The sequence below is a fragment of the Rhipicephalus microplus genome, chromosome 1 (genome assembly GCF_043290135.1).
Source record: "Rhipicephalus microplus isolate Deutch F79 chromosome 1, USDA_Rmic, whole genome shotgun sequence".
Lineage (NCBI taxonomy): Eukaryota > Metazoa > Arthropoda > Arachnida > Ixodida > Ixodidae > Rhipicephalus > Rhipicephalus microplus.
The window spans coordinates 215,567,205-215,593,787 of NC_134700.1; the positions used below are offsets into that span (position 1 = coordinate 215,567,205).

The 26,583-nt window shown below is 43.3% G+C and overlaps 1 protein-coding gene across 1 annotated transcript in view; it reads right to left on the reverse strand.

Annotated features, from left to right (window-relative positions):
* The window catches only part of LOC142807179 (furin-like), a 65,970-nt gene that overhangs the window by 9,870 nt on the left and 29,517 nt on the right, over positions 1 to 26,583 (reverse strand). Inside the window, exons 14-23 of the mRNA XM_075891328.1 lie at positions 21,740 to 21,929; positions 20,062 to 20,221; positions 19,048 to 19,200; positions 16,859 to 16,971; positions 8,347 to 8,446; positions 7,028 to 7,213; positions 6,220 to 6,443; positions 5,149 to 5,249; positions 4,067 to 4,247; positions 2,582 to 2,861 (exon numbers count right to left, since the gene is read on the reverse strand). Coding sequence (XP_075747443.1) covers positions 2,582 to 2,861; positions 4,067 to 4,247; positions 5,149 to 5,249; positions 6,220 to 6,443; positions 7,028 to 7,213; positions 8,347 to 8,446; positions 16,859 to 16,971; positions 19,048 to 19,200; positions 20,062 to 20,221; positions 21,740 to 21,929 — 1,688 coding nt within the window. The remainder of the gene's footprint in view (positions 1 to 2,581; positions 2,862 to 4,066; positions 4,248 to 5,148; positions 5,250 to 6,219; positions 6,444 to 7,027; positions 7,214 to 8,346; positions 8,447 to 16,858; positions 16,972 to 19,047; positions 19,201 to 20,061; positions 20,222 to 21,739; positions 21,930 to 26,583) is intronic.

Genomic DNA, 26,583 nt, shown 5'->3' on the forward strand with positions numbered 1-26,583 from the left:
CGCATCAAAGAAAAATATTACTGGCCAAGAATCGCAGCAGAGGTTAAAAATTACGTACGAACATGCATTGATTGTCAGCGGCGCAAGGTACCACCTGTCAAACCCGCTGGGCTATTACATCCTGTGCCCGTGCCAGAAACGCCGTTTTCTCAAATCGGAATGGATCTGCTGGGCCCATTCCCAACATCGGACAGCGGCAACAAATGGGTTATAGTAGCGACGGACTACCTCACCCGATACGCGGAGACCAGGGCAATCGCGAGTGGCACTGCAGCTGAAGCGGCCCAGTTCTTCATTGAGAACATTGTCCTGAGACATGGTGCTCCAGCTGTCGTCATAACAGACAAAGGCACCGCGTTTACAGCCGAGCTTTTGCGCATTGTGCTTACGCTCAGTGGCACAGCGCATAGGAAGACGACTGCTTACCACCCACAAACAAATGGGCTCACAGAACGACTTAACAGGACAATCGCTGACATGCTTTGCATGTACGTCGACGTGGAACACAAGAATTGGGACCGAATATTGCCGTACATCACATTCGCGTATAATACGGCGCGCCAGGAAACAACAAAAATGACGCCGTTCGCGCTAATTCATGGCAGAGAAGTTACGACAATGCTTGACGCCATGCTGCCTTACGATTGCAATGATTCAGAGACAGACGCCGCAGACTTCACTGAGCGCGCCGAGGAAGCAAGGCAGCTTGCCCGCGTCAGAATATTGAACCAGCAGCAACTTGACGCCCAACGGTACAGCCTTCGCCATCGATTCATCATATATCAACCAGGAGATAGAGTCTGGGTTTGGTTTCCTGTACGACGAAGAGGCCTCTCAGAGAAACTCCAACGCCAATACTTCGGACCCTACAAGGTTTTGCGCAGTCTTAGCGACGTGACTTACGAAGTCGTGCCCGACGCCTCCTCCTGTTCGAAACGTCGCCAGCATCTGCCTGAGACAGTGCACGTGGTCCGCATGAAACTTTACCACTCTCAGTGATGTAAACACCCGCTGGCTGCATCTCTACCTGTTGAGCATCGGGACGACGCTCACTCTGGCGGGAGGGTAATGCCGCGTGCATAGCTGCATTTAGCGGCGAGATAGCAACGACAACGAAGAAGGCGGTTTTGCTCGAGAGGCGCAGCGCAGGCAAGTGAAGAAGACGACAATCCTAGCAGCCTTCTCTGAGAGTGTCTCTATAAGTTCCACTGTCCGTGTTTTTAAATAAACCCCCCTGTAATTTACAACCCGCGACAATATGTATACGTAACTAGTGTGAACCTTCTGGCTCAAAGCTGCTTCAGCTTTTTATTACAGTAAAAGCTCGTTAATTCGAATTCCACGGGAACGCTGAGCAATTTCGAATTAAACAAAATTCGAAATAATGAAAGTGAGCAAAAATGGGTGGATTTCGGGGGTGGGGGCACGAAAAATATTTATTGGCCAAAAAAGTCGGTGATGACCATCTGCTTCTTTTCTCTGAATGCCACAGCTGCGGCTCCCTGTTCCAGCGCGCGGACGCGGCGCAGGGAATCCTCTTAACCCTCTTCAAAGCTGAAGAGACGCGCCAAATTAAGTGCCTCCATCACCGCAGAAGCTGACGGGCGCACGGGCGCTTTGTCATTTTCGTCTTCCTCACCTTCTGGCTCTTCAGCATTAGGCTGCACACCGGCTACTTGCACGATAATGTCCTCATCAGTTAGGGCACCACACACCGATGCACCGGTGTCAACTTCAACATAATCGGCAAAACGTACGCCCCGAAGAGTGTCACACAATGCCGCTGGCATGAGCTCCTCAGCCCCATACACGTCGACGTCACAACTATCCTGCACACTTCCAGCTGCAAATCCACTGTGGCGGAAACAGTTTGCGATTGTGGTCGCGGTCACCTGTTCCCATGCGCGCACCAACATGTGCATGGCAGTGAGCAGCGTAATGCCGAAGTCCTTCCTGTCACCCACGCACAAAATCATTCGTGAACGAACAACGTGTTCGAGGAACAAAGTGACGCTGCCGAGAGCGGCCTAGGACTGCTAGGACTACGTGAGACTACTCCGCCGACTCCTCAGCGTCCCGTGGGTCCCGCGTACAAGTGGCGCCAGGCGCTGAGATAGCGGGAGGGCTACGAAAAAAAAAAAAAAATTGCTCCCTGAATTTTGGAGGCCATACTTTGCTCGCCCTTTGCTCGGAGGCCACTTGAAGCTCGAAAAAACTGGTCGTGCCACCTATCGTTCGACCGTAAAAGCTTCCACTGGTGTTTGACGATGATGACGCTCGGCGGCGCGCGCTTCGAATTATCCGTAGAGGCAGCAATTTCTGTTCGAATTAACGAATTGTTTTACACATGCTCTCCTATGCACTGCGGAACGGACTGCGGCGACCATTTCGAATTATCCAAAATTTCGAATTAATGAGCTGTGAATTAACGAGCTTTCACTGTATTATGAAAGCTGACAACTCTAGACATAATTTCAAGGCAGTGAGAATAGTCGCTGTCAGAGAACAAAAAGAAGGAAAATGAAACAGGGTAGGAGGCACAAGGGAAGAAGGACGCATGTTTTGCTGAAAGAAGACTTGCCTGTCAGCATTCTTTAGCGATCCTGAGAGGCGCGTGTAGCCATTTCCTGCTCGGCGCAATTGTGCCAAGGCGGCCTTGCGGAAGCAGGTGCCTGTAGAGCCACTTGAAGAAGACCACTCTAGCAGGCCAAATAACACGAAGAACATCACCACAGCTCCCACGCAAATGACGACCACTGTCATGGTGACGCGTTGCACTGACAGGTTGTAGGTGTTTGTGATGCTGTCTCGTATCAGCCATGAGGTGCTTCGAAGCTGTTCGGCTCCCACCAAACATTTTTCTGCAAAACATTGAGGCACAAAAAAATGTTCTTGAAAGATAACGCATGCGTACAGCTACAGCTGCTCTGGGAAGAAGGTCACTGTCGAAAATTCCTGTTTTGTCTTTCTTGTGCATAAAGTATAGACCCATAGTTGATATGTGGTGCTCTTATAATACAGTGAGGGTTGATGCTTAAAATGCTACCCTAAAGCAAAAACTGCTCCAGTTGCGATGCCACCCAGAAGTTGTCCGTGCTAGTGCACAAGTAATTTTCAACTTGGTCAAGGGCTTTGTTAAAGGGGTGGTCACCATTTTTTGTGGTTTGTGCGTTCTTTGCTGCAATTTTTTCTTATACCTCCAGGAAGCATACTACATGCACCAAGATTCATTTATTATAGCTAAATAAATTAATAGTGCCTTTTTTATGCAGACAACTTTTGGTTTCGGTTTTTTGGGCACCGAATTGGCTGTGACATAGCATGTGTAGCTTGGTCATGTGGCCACACAAGGCTGAGATGCACGTTGAACCGATTATCGCTTCCTTTCGCTGGCTTTCTCGCGCACAGTGCTGCACAAGCACTTGCAAACAAACGTGTAGCAGCCACAATGCTTTGCCAGTACATACGTCATGAAGGTCTGCTGAGGTCACGCACCTCATTACAATAGGTGTGCGGTAGGTAAGGCGGCAGTTACTTCTATAGTTACCTACGAGGGGGGGATGCAAACACAGCCCCACACATTGGCACAATGGGGAGGAGGTGCACTGTGATGAATCTTCGTTCCCCCTGCAGGGAAAACCTGCGCACGCCTACGCTCACGACATATCTAGTGCAACGTCACTGCAACTTTCGTTGCCCTTCCTACAGAGCTTCCCCTAGTTCTGGATGTGCTGGCAATGGGCTTCGGTCGGTAAAATGAGCATTTAGGTACACTTTGGGGGTGAACTAAAATTTATTCAGAACATTCGCCTTTTCGACCATTTGTGTGGAGTGTCCTAGCAGAGTTAACCCACAAAAGGCCCGTTGTAGCCACAAAATTTGATGGCACTACCTCTTTAAGGGCATACCACTGCCTCCTTTTCTTGTTTACTAATTTCTAATTACCATGCTACATCAAGAAGTTAACATCCAGGACTAATGCACTTCGTTTGGGAACTGTATGTGCACGAAAATATGAATTGATGACGCCCCAAGTCTGGAGGGACATTTTATAGTAGCCACTCACTGGTAACACTGTTGCAAACACAGCAGTTTTTCGGTGTCTCGTGAGCAGCCTTGGCACCTTGGCAGCATGGTAGACAGCGCCAAGTCACAGGGTCCAGGCTCAAATCCCCAAGGCAAGTCAAACACTGATCTTCGCCAGGACCACGACAGGAATCACACGGTGGCTTGCACTTCACACACTTCTGCACATGGTCAACGTGGCCACACTTTCTTTTTTAAGTTATTTCATCTTTTTCCTTGTTGCTTTCGAGGTAATTAAGGAACCATTAGCTTTTGTAAGTACAGATGCAGTGCATAAGTTTGTAGTAGCTATAACTGATTAACTTGATAAAACAAAGACCATACTTTAAACAAATAATTGAATTAAGCTGCGCATTTTGTTCAGTTTAGATTTCAGAATACTGCCATAAAAATAAATGTTTGTAAAACAGCCCTAGTTGACAGAATCTTGTCAGTATCTAAGAGCTTTGATAAAAAAAAAGTGTTGAAAGGGCAACTCGTAATGATGGGAAATGCTGTAGAGATCACACTGAATGTAAGGCTTGGTGCGAATTGAATTTAAGGTTTGGTGTAAGGTTTGGTGCAAACTTCCTACTGCTAGCACCTACTATCACCTGAGCAAGCTGGCACTCTCAACGCCTCTGTTACATTAGTTTTAAATTCATTATAAGACACACGTCACAACAATATTTCTAGCAATCTTCGTTATTAATAACAATTACACAGAGCAACAAGAACTATCATCCAAATGTAAGTCTCAATGCATGAGTAAATTGATACAAAAATAAGAATGCAGGCCTCAGGCAGATCCCAAAACACTTCAGAGTCAGGTGTGAAAACGTATGCCCATTATTAATCCCCAGACCCAGCAACTACATTCTACCTAACCTGCTCATAACAGCTCTTGCTGCGTACGTTCTTTCAATGACTGCTTATCAGTAATAGTTGCTGCAAGATTTCAAAAGACTGTGCACCAATCTTGGTGTCGTCTGCAACACAACAATGAGCCAGAGAAAAATGCATAATATATATGCCGGTTAAAATTTTTCTTTCCATGTACACCAGCAGAGATTCAAGTGTTACCTTTGCAGAGGATAAGTACTCATCGAAGAGACATGGCACGCAAGTGTTCCCAGAAAGGAGAGCCTTGCTGGTGCAAGCTGAACACGAACTGGGGCCTGGTCCTGCATGAAGTAGATGAAGTAGTCAGTCTTATGTGACAGTGATAAAAAAATAACAGCAAGGAGTAGTATTACGTGCCTTCCATAATAAGCAATGTGCTTTTAAACCTCAATGTAAGTATGTGTTGTGTTTAAATTACTTAGTGAGAAATATTTTAATACCAGCAAAGAGAAAAAAAAGAAACAGCTCTAGCAGTGCGCCTGAGGTTAAAAGCAGGCAGCACTTAATCTCAGGGGCATCAAAGGGGCAGGACGGTGATCACAGCTTGTAACAAGAAGGTATGTGGGGCTGCATCATATCGGGAAGTGTTGCCACATGAGAACACCTGTTTGCCTGATGACTATTACACCATCCCTCCATTTTTGGCCGCCTTTAGCATGTTTATAGAAGCCTTGGAGGCATCAACACACAGCCAGTCTGGGTTCACGCTTTGATGGCCCCACTGCCTCACTGAAGTGCATGGTTTTGTTAAATAATGACACACTGCTTGCTCTTAAGCACTCCGACAAATTCTTCCTTCTTTTGGTTAGTAAAATACGCATGCTTGCGGCAACACCCAACATTATTCTACACTCATAGAGCAGCTGAAGAACAGGTTACGACATGAAGATTAGCGCATTCTGCGAGTCGACTAAGTTGAAAAGTCTTTAGCCACACATTGCATGGTTCAGAATAAATAGTCAGGTAGACCTGGTTGCACAGTGTTATCAAACATGTCATCATAAGTAAAAGATAACCGTGGTATAGCCAGCACACTAAAGCTACAAAAAAAAAAACGCACCTCATGCTAACAGCGCTACGCTATACAATGCACATGTCCCAGCTGTCCCATCTTAATGTTAACGTAATCTGTAAGGTACCAGTGTAAAAGCTACGGATCATACTGACACGCAACTCATTAAACTAGCACTTTTTTCACCATATGCCGATTGTGGTAAACCTGGATTACATCTATGGCCATGCTCACTTTACCTGTACAGTGAGAGCAGGAGGAATGGCACTTGATGCACTCTGGTCCAGCAGCAGCTGTTTGGCGCAGATAGGTGCCACTGGGACACGGCAGTTTCCGGCATGTGGTGTGATGAAGGGCATATCCGGAGTTGCAAGTCAGACACGACACTGCCGAAGCATTGAAGCACGAGCTGCACCCAGCGTTGCACCGGACACAGGTCTTGGTTGCCGCGTCTTGAAAGAAACTGCTGACGCAAAGTGTTAATAAAACAAAGTGAGGGCCACTTGAAACGCAGACATTAGTCACTATATTAAATGAGAGAGTCAGCGGTGGCAGCTCTGGTTATAAGTAGTTTATCGAATCGGTACGAAAACCAATAAAAAAAAACATTTTTTTCTTTTTTGATGATGAGTGTTTGAGAATGTTGTGTCTCCAATATTTTTCGGTACGCCACGGGCAACTAAGCGCAGGACCAAATTTTGAGTCAGGCCGAGATGCAATCAGAGTCACAACCCTTTTCTGGTAAACGATAATGGCAATATTAAAAAGCTTTGTATAGGTAGCGAAAAAATGTTCACGTTCGCGGGGACTTTGTACATTCACATAGCGTAACAGCATTGAGGACTACTCGGCACGTACATCTGAGGCTAGTCAGTTTGTGCGACCCAAAATTTTATCGCAGTTGGCTTCCAAAGGTATTTTCAAATGGACATCAAGACAAGAAGCTAGTGTATATGACTAAACAAACCTATGTTAAGAACACACATCTGTTGTACCATGACTGAACTGGCCAGCATTCGCAACAGCTAGGGTGAAATTTGCCCTCACCCTGGAGGACACTCGTGGATGCACTGTCCTTCGTGCAGAATGAGTTCAAAAAGGCAGCCTGTGCAATCAGCGTGACCCTGTCCTTTGCAATGGCTGCACGTTCCGTGGCAAGGCACGCACGTCTGGTCGGCATCTACATAGAATCCCAACAGGCACTCGCTCGTGCAGCGTCCATGATACCAAAACCTGAACGAAACAAAGAGAATAGGCAACATGGACAATGATGTAAACTGGCATTTTGTTAATTTTATTTGATACACATGCACACGCAGATGAAATAAAGTGGAACACAGTGACGGCATCAATGTAATATTAAAGAACTGAGCAGTAACGTGTGTTCAGTAAACATTGTGAATCAACTGAGTGGAACGTGTCATTGGACCTCATGTTCCGAAAAGTACATGGGCTACAAATAGACCCGTGGAGTGGTGTCCCACATTTTTATTTTTTTTTTCAGTGATTAGCACCTAATCTAAGCTCACACACATTTCTCAGTGCTGCCTGATCCAGGTCCAACTTAGGAATTCAGTTTGCGACCATTTTAGGGCAGAGAAAAATTTGGGGCTTTAACTTGGGCTTTAAGAGTTGAACGCGATAGCGATATTCTGTTCCTTGTGCGTACTTCAAACACTTAGTGTATGAAATGTTTTCGAACTTGCTATGCTCCCACTACGTGACCTTAAGGGCACATTAATATGTGTGCCTTTTGTAGTGAGTGACTGGCTTTAAACTATGAAGCCATTAAGATAATCCCATGTTCCAATACCCGATGGCAATGTGCATAAATACCATGCATTATTACAGTAATATTTCATGTTGTATTGAGAAGCATTTATACAGGACGTGTGTCTTTGTAAAGCATGAAAGCTACTTTTATTGCATTTCCAACCAGAGGAAGTTATTTTCACTGTATTCACAAGCAGAGGCGTAGCTATGTGGTAGAACACCCACTTGCAATGCAAACGACCCAGGTTCGATCCTCTCTCAGACCCAGAATTTTTTATTGTTCATGTTATTTGCATTTTTCTCGTTTTTTCTGTCGCACAAAGATGATGATTTATCGCTCACAACCGACGCTAAAATTTCTGCAAAACGAGCTCTTCAACACTATCGTGTTAATATCAAAGCTGTACAAACCACCTTCACCAATCTACTCTTATCAGATTTTGTAAAGAATAAAGTTGTAAAGCAATTAAGAACTGTTAGACCTTGGTAGCAAAACTTTTATAAATAAATTCATGCAGAGCTACTTCAATACAGGGTGCTGGAAAAGTTAAAGCTTAAATGAACATTGTTGCATGCTTGATGGTCACACTTACTTGCCAGGTTGGCAACTTAAGCACTCATTTTCACTTGAACCATAGCAAGTTTTACAATTTTCGTGGCACTTGTAGCACTTCCCATGGATACTGTAGTCGCCTGCAAGAAAAAGCAAAGTGCGGAACAATGTGGCCAGTGTGTGCATATACACGCACGTGCACGCACACACACACGCACACACACACATACACACACCAATATTTTGTGTTGAAGGCAGAATCAGTGATCCCACTGGGGACTGCCAATTTGGAGCAATTTTTGGAGCAGTCAGATTTTAGTTTTGGAGCAATTTGGAGCAGTAAAATATTATTTTTAGAGCACATTGGAGCAGTAAAATTCAAGTTTTGGAGCAATTTTGGAACAGGTAATCTTGCAATCAGGAGCACTTTAGAGCAGTAAAATTTTAGTTTAGGAGCATTTTTGAAGAGGTAATCTTTCTATTAGAAGCATTTTACAGCAGTAAAATTTTAGTTTTGGAGCAGGTAATCTTACTGTCTGGAGCACTTTGGCATAGGTATATATACATAATACAGCACTTCAGAGAAGAAAGTACTTCAAACACTTTAATATTAAATGAATGCTGACCAAGAACAAAGGATCGTTTACGATTGAAAAAGGCTTTGAGAACTTTCATGTCGTTCTTTTCACCATCTCAGGGTTAGTAATTGGAGAGAAAATACAGGTAAAACATTTATTTCCGAGTTTCGCACTGAAATCTCCACTCGTGATATCATGAATTTCAATGTGTATTTTTTTTTTTTTTTGATTTAGCAACATTCACTCAAACTGATTTCCTGAGACTTAGTATGTTAAGTCTAGAGCCATCTCAGAAGTCTGTTTACTTTGTTTTTAGTACTTAAGAGCTATGTAGGATCTAGTAAAAAAAACGTCATATTTTATGAAGTTACGGCAATTGATGCATTAATGCAATTATGTGAAGCCAGCTGAATTTTTTTTTGCGTTTTCTTGCTTATCGAGAGAGTTCTCGTGGCAAGCATGGTGATTTTGGAATTATGAAAGCCTAATTTATTAATGTCAAATCTCATTAATTCAAATTCACTTAATTCAAACTTTCGGCTAATTAGAACTGATGCTGTGGTCCCGTCAAATCTATGTGTATTCCAATGGGCGAAAATGCACTGTAATTTAAACGCGTAAGCACCTGCAACGGTTAACTCGAACATACCGCGCTTCGAAAATGCTCATAGCACGACGCCCAATCCCACGGCAGCACCTCCGACACCTCAACGCTGCGCGTGAAGAAAGAAAAGAAGAAAAAGAAAGGAAAGGCTGGGGTGGGATGTTTGCTCTCTTTCAAATGCCAATCTGGAATGCACCTGCGCCATGCTTTTCCCCTTTCCGTCCCTGCCACATAGAGACCCTTCTCTTTTCAACGCCGCGCGCGGAGAGAGAGGAAAAAAAAAAAAGCTGTCGTGGAGTGATGGTGGTGGCAATGGTTATAAGATAAAAAAAGGAAGAAAGGCGCCTAATTTCAGCAGCCCAGTAGGGAGCCCGGCGCAGCGCCTTTGCAGAGTGTTGGCTCTCTCTCAAATGCTGATCTGCGACGCGACGGTGCCACGCCTCCACTTTTCCCGTCCCTGACACGTAGAAACCTTTCCCCTATCAATGCCGCACGTGAAGAAAGCAAAAAAAAATGCCGTGGAGTGCTGGTGATCTCTGAAATGCCGATCTGCTTCTCTCAGCATGGAGACGCTCCTCCTTTGTTGTCGCGTACTGGCCATGCTGCGGCTGCAGCGCAGAGGTTCGCAGTGGAGACGCAGTCGTTGTCTTAACACCTAGTATATAGGTGTTCTGTGGTGTCGGGGCTGGACACAGCCGCGCGCAACTTCTCTTGCCAGAAGAATGGTGAAACTTTCCCCTCGTGTGTTAGCTGAATGCACATGCACCACTGCATGGTGAGCCCTTCTTTCATTTAGCTTTCATTTATTTGAAATTCTTTTAATTCAAACAAATTCGGGCCCCTTCGAGTTCGAATTATAGAGATTCGACTATACGAGACAAATCATCTTTCTCTTTAGTGTCCCTTCAATATGGAGTTCTTTCAAAGAGCTATACAAGTGCACACGCGTGTGCACTTGATTAGATTCTTTGGATGTCGTTGTTGTATAGGATTCTAACATCCAGGGTAACGTGATGTCCTTGGAAGGGGGAAATCTGGTTATCAAACCAGTACTTGAGACCTTTTGCTATCTATCGCCCTTTTATTTTACAAAATAAACAATATGTCGTGTTTGTTCCTACGTGTAGTTATTCGTTGCTGCAACCGGGTTACATTTGCAAATGGGTTTCATTTGCGATTAGAGAACATATATATGACAGCGTAGAATATTAACGAAGCTACAAGCGATCGTAAAAAAAACACCTGGTCCGACTGTTGTTGTTTTCACAGATTCTCACTGTTTTCCGCTCCTAAAATTAAAAATTTTCGTTTGTAATAGCAGTATTTGTAGCGGTTGAACTCCTTGTATCTTCACGAACAAATAGACACCACTCTGACCCTCCTAGAACCAAAATGGCTAAAGTTATAGGTAGATATGTGCAGAGCTCACTTACCCGTGCTGCTGACGCGGCCGCTCCCGTGGCGCATCTTACTTATAAAGTTGAAAGTCCTTAGGGCAGACCTGACGCTACTGAAGTTTGATCAGGCTAGCTTTAATAGTTCCAGAGTTATTCCGCAATCAAAATTAAGCCTAATCACTAAAAAGATTAAATTAGTAATATCACCTCGCAAACGCATTTAAATTTTGTCCGCTTAATATAATAATAAACCGCACCCCATAGGCTACCAGGAGGCCCAATTCCGTACACTCTAGGCCCTTAATTAAGGTGGTAATCAGCAAAAAGCTCATTTCATTAAAACAAATTTTCAAAAGGAGCTACAAACGCCACCGAAAAATAGCTAATATCTTCTTTTAGAACACAACAGTCCGTTTTTTTCCGTGTAAAAATAATTTTGATAGCTTAAGGTAACCGGAAGATACACAGTTAGAAAGAATATAACGAGAACCGCTAATAAACGTGTGGCGCCCGCGTCTTCCCTCGCTCAGAGGAGGAGGGTGGCTCACTGCTCGGAAGAAAGGTACGCCCGTCAGATCAAAGTCTTGAACCAGGTGTTTTTTTTTTCCTTACGATCGCTTTTAACTCTGCTAATAACCTACAGGGAAACTTCTAACTCATACAGTGCAAAGCCCTAGTTGTAGACCTGTCGCCGCTCAGGTTTCATCAGGACAGGAGTAATAGCACCGGAACTATTTCGTGACCAAAATTAGGCCTAATCACTAAAAAGATTAATTTGGTAACATCACCTCACAAACGAATTTAAATTTTGTCCGCTTAATATATTAATAAACAGCACCCCATAGGCTAATCGAAGGCCCAACTCCGTACTCTCTAGACCCTTAATTAAGGGGGTAATCAGCAGAAATCTCATTTCATTAAAACATTTTTATAAAAATAACCACAAACTTGACTGATACATCGCTGAAACCTACATTTAGAACATAACAATCCGGGTGCGGCGATGGCGTAGTGGTTAGAGCATCCGCCTCGCATGCAAAAGGTCCGTGGTTCAAATCCCGGTGCCGCGCAGTTCCCAATCGGAAAAAAAAAAAAAAAAATCCGCGTGTTGATGGAACTGCATTAAGAGGCCTGGGGTGCGGCCTCACCGGTAACCACCGCCGGGAACGCACTCCCTCACCAGAGAAGGATTGGCCACCCTGGTGCAGTATCTGGTCACTACCTCCCACATGCATACGTCAAATAACTCACGGCCCTCAGTCCCCAGCAGCTGCGAAGCAACTGACCATGGCGGCGGTCAGATCTGCAACGCAGCAGAGGGTGCTAAGAATCTCTGGACTACAGGCCGCCATTGGAACCTGAACTTGGCAACGTTTAACGCTAGAACCTTATCTAGTGAGGGAAGTCTAGCTGCACTATTCGAGGAGCTAGAGGGTGTTAAATGGGATATAATAGGACTCAGTGAGGTTAGGAGGACAGATGAGGCCTATACGGTGCTACAGAATGGGCACATCCTTTGCTATTGGGGCTTGGCAGACAGAAGAGAACTGGGAGTGGGGCTCCTAATTCACAGAAACATAGCTGGCAACATAGAGGAATACTATAGCATTAATGAAAGGGTGGTAGGTATTGTAATTAAACTGAATAAAACATACAAGATGAAGGTAGTACAGGCTTACGTGCCTACATCCAGCCATGATGACGCTTCAGTTGAAAGCTTCTATGAAGACGTGGAATCGGCAATGATTAAGGTAAAAACACAGTATACTATAGTGATGGGCGACTTTAATGCAAAGGTAGGGAAGAAGCAGGCTGGAGACCACGCAGTAGGAGATTATGGCATCAGCACTAAAAACGCCAGAGGAGAGCTACTAGTAGAATTCGCAGAACGCAATAATTTGCGGATTTTGAATACCTTCTACCGAAAACGAGAAAACCGCAAGTGGACATGGAGGAGCCCTAATGGCGAAAATAAGAACAAAATAGACTTTATAATGACTGCACACCCAGGAATCGTGCAGGATGTGGAAGTGGTTGGCAAGGTACGATGCAGTGACCATAGAACGGTACGGTCTCGAATTCGCCTAGACTTGAAGAAGGAACGACAGAAATCGATACGCAAGAAGCCAATCAATGAGCTAGCACTGAGAGGGAAAGTACAGGAATTCAGAGTGTCGCTGCAGAACAGGTAGGCTCTTAGTGAGGAAACCAACCTTAGCGTAGATACAATGAATGATAATCTGACGAGTATCATTACGGAGTGTGCAGTGGAAGTTGGAGGCAGGGTAGTTAAACAGGACACTGGCAAGCTTTCCCAGGAAACGAAGAACTTAATTAAGAAGCGTCAAATCATGAAAGTGTCAAGTACAACAGACAAAATAGAACTGGCAGAGCTTTCGAAGTTGATTAATAGACGTAAAGTATGCGATGTAAGAAGGTATAACATGGAGAGAATTGAACACGCTCTGAAAAACGGAGGAAGCGTCAAAGCAGTGAAGAGGAAACTTGGGATAGGCAAAAGTCGGATGTATGCACTAAGGGACAAAGAAGGCAAAATAACTACCAATATGGATAGGATAGTTAAAATAGCGGAGGAGTTTTACAGAGATCTGTACAGTAGCCGAGACAACCACGACCTTAATACTATAAGAACTAGCAGTAACCCAGATGACACCCCACCAGTAATGACAGAAGAAGTCGGAAAAGCTTTGGAGAGCATGCAAAGAGGCAAAGCTGCTGGTGAGGATCAGGTAACATCAGATCTGCTGAAAGATGGAGGACAGATTGTGTTAGAAAAACTAGCCACCCTGTTTACGAGGTGTCTACCGACGGGAAGAGTACCAGAGTCTTGGAAGAATGCTAACATCATCTTAATACATAAGAAAGGAGATAACAAGGACTTGAAGAATTACAGGCTAATCTGCTTGCTCTCTGTAGTATACAGGCTATTTAGAAAGGTAATTGCTAACAAAGTAAAGAAGACATTAGAATTCAAATAACCAAAGGAAGAAGCAGGATTTCAAACGGACTACTCAACAATCGACCACGATCATACTATCAATCAGGTAATAGAGAAATGCTCAGAATATAACCAACCACTATACATAGCCTTCATAGATTACGAGAAGGCGTTTGATTCAGTAGAAATATCAGCCGTCATGCAGACACTGCGGAATCAGGGCGTAGATGAAGTATATATAGACATTCTGGAAGAAATCTACAGGGGATCAACTGCTACCATAGTGCTTCATAAAGAAAGCAACAGAATACCAATCAAGAAGGGTGTAAGGCAGGGGGACACAATCTCCCCAATGCTATTTACTGCGTGCTTACAGGAGGTTTTCAGAAGACCAGAATGGGAACAGTTAGGGATAAGAGTTAATGGAGAATACCTTAGTAACCTGCGCTTCGCCAATGACATTGCATTGCTGAGTAACTCAGGGGATGAATTGCAACTCATGATTACGGAGTTAGACAAGGAGAGCAGAAAGGTGGGTCTTAAAATTAATCTGCAGAAAACGAAAGTAATGTACAACAACCTCGGAAAGGAGCAGCGCTTCGAGATAGGTAATAGTGCACTTGAAGTTGTAAAAGACTATGTCTACTTAGGGCACGTAATAACCGCAGAGCCTAACCACGAGATTGAAGTAACTAGAAGAATAAGAATGGGGTGGAGCACATTCGGCAAGCACTCTCAAATTATGACAGGTAGATTGCCACTATCCCTCAAGAGGAAGGTATATAACAGCTGTATCTTGCCGGTACTGAGCTACGGAGCAGAAACCTGGAGACTTACAAAGAGGGTTCAGCTTAAATTGAGGGCGACGCATCAAGCAATGGAAAGAAAAATGGTAGGTGTAACCTTAAGAGACAAGAAGAGAGCAGAGTGGATTAGGGGACAAACGGGGGTTAAGGATATCATGTAGCGCGTAGACAGGATAACCGCTGGTCATTAAGGGTAACTAACTTGATTCCCGGAGAAGGGAAACGGGTTAGGGGGAGACAGAAGGTTAGGTGGGCAGATGAGATTAAGAAGTTTGCGGGTATAAATTGGCAGCAGCAAGCACAGGACCGGGTTAACTGGCCGAACATGGGAGAGGCCTTTGTCCTGCAGTGGATGTAGTCAGGCTGATGATGATGATGATATGACAGCGTACGTGAGTAAACCAATGCAGTATTAACACCCCTGCAATCGCCGTCGTTAACAGTGACATATCTCTAGCCTGCTGCTATAGTTGCGCTCATCGGAGCTTTGGTTGCGGTCCCGCTGCAGAATGAGGAATTTCATTGATCCACAGTAGTACTGGCGGCCAATTTTTCAAAGCAGCAACAGCCTGTTCGTGGGAAGGTAAAGAATTCTCTTATTAGACTCGACTGCTGTCTCTAGTAATTAAAACATTGATTATAGTTATTTAAATACTGCCACAATTACAGTGTCTAGCGATTTTAAGATTTCTGTCATCGTGCCGGGAACCGCATTAAACTGCTCAGCGAGCCGCATGCAGCTTGCGAGCCACAGGTTGTGGACCCCTGAGATGGACGGTTTGGTGCAGTTTGGCGCAATTTACGTCGATTTTATCAGGCTGGCACAGCAAATATCGTTTGGCACACTTTGGGTGCAGTTGGCACAGAAGTGGGATCCCTGCTATTAGAATAAATCATGGTTCCATGATGTTTGAGGGCATATGCATTATCAAGCCAAACTGGGATACACGCCTACATTTAAAGCAAACCACATTTCTCATGCTGCCACTCATGACTGTGATGTAAGTGATGCAAAATTAAGTTGAATATTGAGATGGCAAGGCATTTAGCATTTTAACCCTATTTATGCTATTAATTTGCATGAGCAAATATAAAATTATAAAGCACTATGCACTATGGCAAGATTACAACAAAAAAAAAAGTCTAGGACAAAGAAATTTCTGCTGTTTTTATGCCAATTTCAAATATGTAATCAGTTTTATAGTAAGTTGAATGGTTTTTGCTTTGTATCACGGCAATGTGTGAAATATATCTCTTTTTAGACACTTTTTCTGCCACTTAACTTACGATTGTGAGCTATTTATAGCTGATATCGCTCCACATAAGCGTTAGAATGCAAACTACTAAAAAATACATACAAGACATTTTATTGCACAAGAAGAATTGTAATGTGAGAAGTCTTCAACTCATCTGCCTATACTAATAGCTTAATTTAGGTTTATAACAATTATATAAGTGACATCCGTTCTTAAAAAAGATAATGGCACTCTTCTCATGTCAAGGAATACACAAAAAAAATTATTTCTATCTGACCATTAGAGGTACCAAAAACATGATGTGATGTCCAATCTCAATAAGTTTCCGGCATTTGCATCTTGAGAAAAACGCATTTTAAACATATAAATGAAAGCTCATCTATGTGGCAAAGATATGCTTTTTAAAATGATTTCTTCCATCGTGAAAGCTTGCGAATCATGGTTATTTTCAGCTTGTGGCTTTGGTGAACTCCTCATGCAAAACGCAACGGCAAGCAGCCAGGAGACTTTAGGCAATCAGCCTTTTGCAGTTTTTAACAGCCACCTTGCATTTTTAAAAGAGATTTTAACCTACTAAAGGGGATTTTAACCCAAGTTCAAATAGAACTTGATTTTTTTCATAAAAGCAGAGAAACTGAACTAGTGAAGACAAGTAAAAATAAAAAATACGTAAGTTTAGACAAAAACTCGCACTTTTTAAGTAGCATCTCCCCCTTAAACTGTTCACGTAAGATCGTATACTATATATATTTTATCTTTAGCCGAACTTCAGCACGAAAGTGCTTCAGTAAGGTAAAAAAAGAAGAAGAAGTCTAAGTGGTACTCATCAGTGCAGACTTTCCTTTAGCTGTGTTTTTAGTGTGTTACCGCTGAGTGGCTAATGTGATGACAGAATGAAGATGTCATCAGCTCTTGTCACTGCAACACATAGAATGACCCGAAAAGTGCTCACCGCCACTGCACCCAAGGAAAGCCAACTTGCAAGTCGTGTTGTCAATTTTGTAACCTGATACGCAAGACTTGCAGCTCGCGAGGGACGAACATTCCACACAAGGCGCCTTGCAGCTGCAATGATAATAGAGAAGAAAAATATATATGCTGCAAAACTAACAAAGCATATATTGTAACGAACAAATACAACGCCGGAAGCTAAAACAGCTATTTATTTATGGCGAACTTGTGCCGTCAGCTAAATACACAAAAGTTGACCTGAGCTCGCTAGAGAAATTCTCGTCAACCTCTTCTTTTTGCGTCTCACCGTGTGCCACTCCTTCGAAAAACTGCCAGCCTTCTTTCTCCAGCGCGTGGTGTCGTGACACGTGCAGCAAGCGTTGCATGGCACGTTTATAGCTTGGCGTGTTTGGCTTGTCAGTTCGTCTGGCAGAATTCATAGGAGCAGGAAGCGGCGCAAGACTTCAGTAGGTGCCTAACAACATGCGGCATTAGTCTCCCTACCAAAACGCATCGTCCCGATGCGTACGCTGAAGTCGAACAGTTTTGTACAGCAGTATTGATGTGATGCTTGAGCACATTTCACATTTGTCTCGTTTAGTGCCTTTCGTAGTATGGCTTCATTCGTACTACATGTACGACTTCTGGGTGATTCCTGCGTCGGGTTGAGCACACTTGGCCTTCAGGAATCACTTCGTAGTTTAGCGTGCCTAACCGGCGAAGTACTTTATAAGGGCCGAAATAGCGCCGCATGTTTTTCCGATAGGCCAGGTGCGCATACAGGCATCCGCACCCACACTTTGTCTCCGGGTTTCTGGGCTATGTTCTCTAACCTGAGATGGGCTTGGAATCATACCCAGCTCCTCCACCAGTTTGTAACGCACAAATACAACGCCGGAAGCTAAAACAGCTATTTATATATGGCGAACTTGTGCCATCAACTAAATACACACGGGTTGACCTGAGCTCGCCATAGAAATCCTCGTCAACCTCTTCTTTTTGCGTCTCGCCGCGTGCCACTCCTTCGAAAAACCGCCAGCCTTCTTTTTCCAGCGCGTGGTGTCGTGACACGTGCAGCCAGCGTTGCATGGCGCGTTTGCCTTGTCAGTTCGTCTGGCAGAATTCATAGGAGCAGGAAGCGGCGCAAGACTTCAGTAGGTGCCTAACAACATTCGGCAATATAATAATATGGGCAGGAAAAAAAATTGAACTTTTTATACTGGACGTCTGCAGTCTTCCTCTGAAAAGTGATGCAATCGAAGCATACTATAACAGTGACTTAAGCAATCGTGCAAAAACAATACTCATGCTACGTAGATGGACACTTCAGTTGATCAACTGATTGATGATTGATATGTAGGGCTTAAAATCCCAAAACCACTATATGATTAAGAGACGCTGTAGCGGAGGGCTCTGAAAATTTCGGCCACCTGGGGTTCTTTAACGTGCACCCAAATCTAAGCACACGGACCGACAGCATTTTCGCCTCCATCGAAAATGCAGCCGTCGCAGCTGGGATTCGATCCCGCGACCTGCGGGTCAGCAGCAGAGTACCTTATCCACTAGACCACCGAGACAGGGCTGGACACTTCAGTTGAGGTCAAGCAAAGATGGGATGCACAAACAAATAATTATTGAGTAAAATAAAATGATTTTATAAAAAACGTTGCTAATTTGTTCAGGTTTTCGAGGTGTGGTAAGTATAAGTTTATATAGAAACAAAAAACAATAATCAAATATGGTTGTAAGGCGAGGGTAGATTTCCTAGTAATAAAAAAATAAAACAAGAACAAATGAATCGAGTGCATATTTACATTTTTTAAACAACTTGAGTTTCAGTATTCAATCGTAAAGCGAAGATCGACTTCACACAGCAAAACTGAGAAAAAAAAAACTTCTGTTGTTCAAGTAATTGTAGTAAGGTACCAAGTTTCGGCCAATTTAGATGAGCTAACATGGTCAAAATACAAAAAAAAAACGAATTTCATGACATAACCGCAAGAGATTTTTATCAAAAATTTTAAATTTAGACACCGACTGTCTCATCTATTGATAAATCGACAGCGATGAAATCAACAACCCCAGAGTTCTCAAAGTATAATTTATCAGTATGAACTAAATTATTGTTCCACTTTAGTGTCTCTGCAATTGTTAACGCCCAGTAAAATATATTCAAGAGGGCCTACAAACCTGCGGCAAAATCCATCTGGGCCACCGTAGTATTTGGGAGGGCAGTGCGTGAAGCACTGCTTATTGTGCAACCAGAGCCCGTCAGGGCATGTGACACAATCCTGAGGCAACGGGCCAAGGCATGTGCGACACGTGTCGTGGCAACGACGACATCTGAAAACAATAACCGCGAGTAAACTGTAATATTCCTGCTTGAACCGCATTCACTGTATTTCCTTGGCTATAAGCCATGCTTGCATAAAAATTGCATCCACAAATACTATCTGTGAACAAATGAAAAAACCACCCCTTTGATTACATGCACATTTCAACTGGGCGAATCAATTTTACGTCCCAATATATATGACCTTGTTGACTGTGATTGAAGAACACAAGAACATTAATATCACTGAATTTCTTTATATTCATCGGGTACTGACACCATTTCTTGAAGCAGAGTTAATATTGCCACACAAATTTCCTCTATAAAGAGACGGCTCGGAGGACGTACAATGCTCAGGAGACACTATAACGTATCTCTCCTTTTTGAATAAGCACCAATTCTTATGTGGCGCATCTCGGACATCGGGACTGCAGACTCAGACTAAGGTGTCAATTCTGTTGATTTTAAAAGCCAATATGGCTATTTGTAATGACATCATGTACCAGAACATACAAAATGGCCACTTATGCATCACCAACAGAGCCATGCAGCGGTGCAGCCATGGAAACATCACATCATCTTGCGCAAGTATTTGGCAAGCAGCTCGTACCATGTTGTGACGTTACGGTGAACTAGGGACCCAAAAAAAACTTGTAAAACCTCTTTATAATTAACTTTTTGGGGAGCGCTCACATTTTCTACGCTCTTGATGCCTTGGCCTTTTATTTGATACAAGAAAACACGACAACTTGAAATTTTCCAGCCAGTACCCTTCTTGGTTGGATTAAGGGGCAAGATATATGGACACAAGATGCCTGAAGCAGGCGAAGAATTCAAAGCATGTTAAAAGCTTGCAATAGAGATATGCTTACATCCTCTCTCTTGGGGACGAGTATGTGCCATCCGGACAAGAACCGACACATGTGTTTTCCAATCTGAAGTAATTTTTCTGGCATTCTGTGCAGTTTGATGATGAGTTCACACACTTTGAACAGCTCAAGTCACACTCAGCGCACTGCCTCAAATCAGGGTCTGAAAAAGAGAAGTGATAGCATAGGTTTCAAGACATTTTTACCAATCTCTGAGCAGTTAGAAAAAACAAGAAAACGAAAATGACAAGTGGGACAAGCACAGGACACATTGATGAGTAAAAAAAAGACACTGAAGGTGACGATCACATATACGATTATTAGTACACTACTACTATATGTACTATGAAAGGCATTCTTTCTACAACAAGAGGCTTCAGAAGCCATAAAATGTGCAGATACAAGAAAGATGGTAATTGTATGCTGAAGTTCCTACACCAGCTCGCCTTGATAGCATGCGCTCAGGCTTAGCTTTTTTTTTTTTTTTATATTGGTTAAGCTAGACCCCTTACACTGTATTAATAACAGAAAAAAAAAAAAAAAAAAACTCAACTTGTCATACTTTGGTGCCTTTTACAGAGCCACTGTAGTGGCCTAAATACAAGTGCTGGGGATTGGGTGCAAAACTAATAAAACAGAATTATGACAGTCACCTCCTTGTCAAACAACAAATTCACTATACCAATATTAGCAAATATGTCAAGAGTAGAAAAAGTGCTTTCATCCATGGAGGCTAATTTAATGTTTCTATTTGCTGCCTCTTATGTCCATTGTTTGAGAAACCCGTTTATAGAAAACTATAAAAGACAATTGAATGAAAAATAACTCATGAGAAGAAATTAGGAGACACTATGAAGTTTTACATAATGTTCAAAGAACAGTTACCAACTTAGTCATTTGTTCATTTTTCCAAAGGCAAACAATGCCTAGACTCACCTAACCACAGTTGGGAAACATGACACAAGGTTCTCCAATCACTGTATAACAGAAGTAGGGAAGCTCATGATTGTTTTGTACCTATACGACATTTAATTATGTATAGCCTTCGACATGCAGAATGGCTCACCAATTATGCAAAGTGCAATGGCATTTCCAGGTAGCGTGACTATGCAATAAGTGGAACGTTCTTGAATGACACAGTCTGCACAAGTTATTTTTTATACACGGGTGCCAGTAACCTGCTTTGCCGTTATTTGTTGAGTGTAAAGACATAATGTTTTCGTCCTGAGTTAGAAGCTTTAGCTCGACATACGAGAAAATGATTTATTGTGTGCCGAAGCGCTTTTGAAATTTGTATACTATTATATTAGCATAACCACTTGAAGGGCAACATGTCAGGACAAAACTTTTCACAGTGCTTGACAGCTCTCAATCTGAGCTATTGTTCAAATTAAAGGAACAAAAAAGAACCTGAAGTTTCAGATGCCAACACACCGATATGATTACCATGTATATCGTTGTGGGGGACTCAAGGTCAATTCTGACCAGCTGGAGCTTTCTTATGTGGACTTCAATCTAAGTAAAACTACAGTTTAATAGCTTTATGTCCTACATAACTGTACTTTTGCCCAAAATGTCACACGTACTGGAAATCGCACAATCTTTGGCAAATCTTTGAAAACGGCAAGGAAATCCTCCTCCTTAGGTTTGTTGAGCCATGTCAGAAGTGTCAATTCCCTACCTGCATATGTTCCATCAGGGCACTCGTGCCAGCAGGAACCCTCTGGTGTCAGGTGCCTTCCCGGAGGGCACGAAAGACAGTTGCTCTCAGATGGGCCATAGCATGTTGCACAGCTGTCATAGCAATTCTCACATGTGAAGCTTTCCCGGCTCACAAACTTTCCCGGAGGGCATGTGTCCACACAGTCACCCTATTTGAGATGGTGAGTGAAGATATTGTGAAAGATTCAGGTAAGCGCATCCAACAGATGACAAGATGTCTCTCCTCGTCACACCCAATCTTCTCCTCCCTTGTTGCATTTAGTACTCACATTTCCTAGTGCACCTACACAAAAATTGTCATCGTCACAAGGGATGCTTAGCACAATTAACTTGCAGGCTTTCACAATGTCAAATTTTCTTTTTTTCCCAATTTTCAAATAGTTCAACTGGGTACTGGAAAAGTTAATGTTGTTGAGGAGGTGGCAGTCTCACAAATAGCGGTTTAAAGTAGAACCGAATGCCTTTATTGCTGTTGATGGTAACATATAAAGCGTCCCTGCATGCATTTGCATGCCTTTTTTGTTTTGTTTTCTTCATCAACATTTAGAAAACCGAGACTTTCACAATCATTTTTTGAATTCACCGAACAAACGCTTACTGTAAAAACTGGAATATAGGTCAAACTTCTTTGAAAAAAAAAAATATGCGATGAAAAGTCTGCCCTTGTCTTATATATCGGTCATTGGCAGAAAAAATGTGGATATCTCGCAACAATGGGCAGCTGAAGTCAAAAACCTCCATTGCCATCGTGACCATCAGCAGCGACGCCGTTGGACAGGGCTAGGCAAGGCCTACAGTGTATTAGCAACACCATTTTGCTTCGATTATCTTTGTCAGTATACTGTTTTCTTTTTTCTATTTATTAATTTATTATTATTTTATTTATTTAATACTGTAAGCCTTTCTCAGGCTCATACAGGCTCAGGCTTTCTCAGGCTCATACATTTCCTTCAGAAATGAGTGGTAGTTGATGGCAGTTTACGATAGGCTTTAAGAAAAAAGTTATGGAGTATGCCAATGCGCACAGCAACCTGGCAGCACAATGAGAATTAAGTGCATCAGAGAAAAGCGTCTGATACCGGAGGAGCTGAAGCAGCGCATCATATCCTACAGCAACCAAAAAAACTTTGCTTTGTAGACGGGCTGTATGCACCTTGAACTGAAAAAGCTACTTGCCGAATTCGTCTGGAAGCTGCATGCCAGGTTGCTACCTGTGACAGTGGAGCGCATCCGCGTGAAAGCTATCAACATAGTGTGCAACTCTGGGCTTATGAGGGCGCGATTTCATTATGGCACGGAAGGGCTCTGCGCTGAGGCGGTGTACTTCCAAGTGCCAGAAACTGCCCGAAGACTTTGATAATAAGCTGGTCAAGTATCAGCGCTTCATCATCTGGCTTCGTCGACAGCATTGCTGCATGATAGGACACATGGGAAACGCTGACAAAACTCCAATCTGGTTCGATATGCCTTCGAATCGGACTGTGACCACTAAAAGATCTAAGCAAGTGAAGCTTTTGACAAGCAACGAGCCTTCACGATTTACAGTGATGCTCGAGCACACAGCCGATGGGAAGCGGCTGCCCCGTTATATCACTTTTAGGAGAAAAGGGCTACCAAAAGAAGACTTTCTCGGAGATGTTATCATGAGAGCGAACAAAAAAGGGTTCATGAATGAGTCCCTCATACTTGAGTGGATCCAGCTCATATAGAATCGATGACCCTGCTCTTTTTCAGCAGCCGAGCATGTTGGTGCTCAACTCATTTCAAGGCCAGCTCACAGCCAATGTAAAGTAGCTCTGTCCGATCACAAAATGGACCTTGTCGTGATCCCTGGGGGACTAACATCGATCCTGTAGCCACTGGAGGTTGTGCTCAATAAGCCCTTCAGAGATCGCATGCGCAAGCTCTATAATGCGTGGATGCTGGGCGACAATCCCAAAAGCGCCGCTGGTCGCCTACAACGTCCACCACTCACGACCGTTTGTGGCTGGTTGTCGTCAGCTTGGAAATCTCTCCCGGAATGTGCATGTCTTTCCGCAAATGCTGCATCAGCGCCACTTTAAATGGAACAGAGGATGATGCACTCTCGGACGTAACTAGTGAGAAACAAATGTCGTCGGACTCAAGTTTGGACGAGTTAGATTGACAGCACTTTGGGGCCTTCTGGCGTGCAACTACACAAGTTTAGTGTCGAAATGAAAAGGAACTTAGCCACAGTGCAGCTGGTTGTGTTGCTTATTTATCAAGGTAAGGGCATGCTGTGATACTTTCCGATTTTTGAAAATTTCTTTTTCGGAGATTCAGCATTGGGGGCTTGACTTAATTCCGCTCTGGGCTTTATTCCAGTTTTAACGGTAGCTTCCATACCAAGGAAAATCTACTATGGCTGCATCCAGCAAAAGAAAATGGGAAAGACAATTTCTTTGATGTGGACAAAGTGTGCCAGCTAAAACACATATTCTTGTATTATGAGCTTAGTTAAATTTAGTACGAGAATATCTCGTGAGGTTTAGGCACTGCGAAAGACAGGGCTCATACATCAAATTGTAGCAATTCCATCCAGAGTATTAAATGCAAATGGCAAACTGGAAGCTGCAGTGTCCGTCCTTTCAACAAAACATCCTTCCAGCTGTCAAGCCAACAAAAACCTCTATACAAGGCACATTGCATGCCTTGTCATCGGACATTATAGGTAGATTTGGGTAATTATCTGATGACGAATGTGAATGCGTAAGAAGCAAAATAGCAAAACAGGAGAAAAAGAAGGCTCCCTATGAGAGAAGGCAAATAAGAAACACCACAGAGACATACTAGTCTAATCAATAGAATAATAGTAGGGATAATAATAATTTAATTGTTGGGCTTTAACGTCCCAAAACTTCCATACGACTATAAGAGATGCCGTAGTGGAGGGCTACGAAAATTTTGACCACCAAGGGTTCATTAGCGTGCACCTAAATCTAAGCACACAAGCCTCAATCGTTTTTGCCTCCATCGAAAATGCAGCCACCGCAGCCAGGATTCGATCCCACGACCTGCGAGTCGGCAGCAGAGTGCTTTAGCCACCAGACTACCATGGTGGGCTCTAATCAATAGAAGAAGAGTTTCTTTCCAACAGTGGCAGTTGCCTCTTAGTGGTATGGTAACAGAGCCTGTCCTGCTTCTTATATCTTTCCCAAAACACTAAACAAATGAAGTCGACAAGAGTTGAAGATTGGGCGAGTAGGTTCACCATGCTTGAACTGGTACAGCACATCACGGCAAAAGAAGAAACAGCTGTGCCAGCCAGATAATAGAACAGAGTGCAAACTTTTAACTGGCTTTCATTGGCATACTGCATCAAATATATTCGCAATGCCCACGGCCTATAGGTGGCTCCGCGTGCAATCCAAGATGGCTACGGAGGGATGATCAAGCCGTGAACTCGCATAGGAAAAGATAGGACGCACGGACGTACTCCCAGTGCCGCTTTCCCCAGATGAACTCTTGATTGTCAAATGAATGTATATCGCACCAAAGTACTTTCCCAAATGATAGGAACTCCTGAATGTTCGCTACCTCACTTCTTGCCGCAGTGCGAAGGGTGGTGGTATCAGCTGGTCGTCGATGTATCAACGATGCTTTGTGTAATCCTGTGCGTGCTACAGAAAACTGACCAAACAAGAATTCATGTATGAACTGAATGGCACTCTGAGATATTTTGTGCCGAGCCTGCTTGGCGAATTTGCCGCAGTAGTAGGCCACTAGCGAGAACAGGACTGAATGTTTACCGTAGCGATGGCTTGCAAACATAATATGCCGTCATCATTACTTGCACTGTAAGCATCATGCAGTTGCTTCTTCAACAGAATACAAGCATTTAACTTCTCATGAAGTAGCGCTTGTGTCACAGCCATGATCAGACTCCAACAGTGCACAATTCGCTGCACTCGGATGTTGCAGGTTCCATCAGCGCAATAGAAACAAAGATATCGAAACGAATACTACACACATACGCTTTTCGCAAGATTACTATTGTGAAAATTTGTCGAACAACAACGTCGTTTGGATGGCACCGGTGAAGTGCTGGAGAAGTTAGCGTGGACTGTTGTCGTAACTGCATATTTCATTGCTCTAAGCATTTCGCTTCACTGGTCGAGCTCGAGCATATTGGCAGCATGCGGCATTTTGTAATATTCACTGTAATTGGGCTACATACAATGCACAAGAAAAACTATGTTTTTTTTTTTATTTTGAGCCCGCTGAAGGATATTATACAATAAATACAATAAAACTAACTTACGAACATAAAAAAAAAAACAAAATACACATGACAGGACAGGAAGTGCAACTCGCTGCTCGTGAGTTAGCAGCTGATCATTCATCGTCGCTGTCACTCTCAGTGCATTGACAACCATCTACGTCCAGTGAAAAATCCTCGACGTCAAGACGGTTTCTTGGAACATCACTGCTGAAAGTAATCAGAGGAATTCTCTCCACAGAACGACTACGATAGCACAAACAAAGCATCATTGCACAACCCCAACACAGCATCACTCAGCCCATTTATCTGGGGGTGTGGAGAACATTTCGCTCCGATACCAGGCAAAAAAGGAATTGCTTGCAGTGTACTACCATCTATCAGCGAACGTAAAAAAACAAGCGACGCAGCGTAGGCCAAGGTTTAGAAGCGCAAATTGTGAGCCTGTGCTGCTTTCCACTTGCAATGAAAGTTATGAAATTCATGCACTACAAAAGCACAGACGAATAATGTAAGCACGTAAAACAAGGTGAGTTTCAACTGCAAAGGTTAGACAATAACAT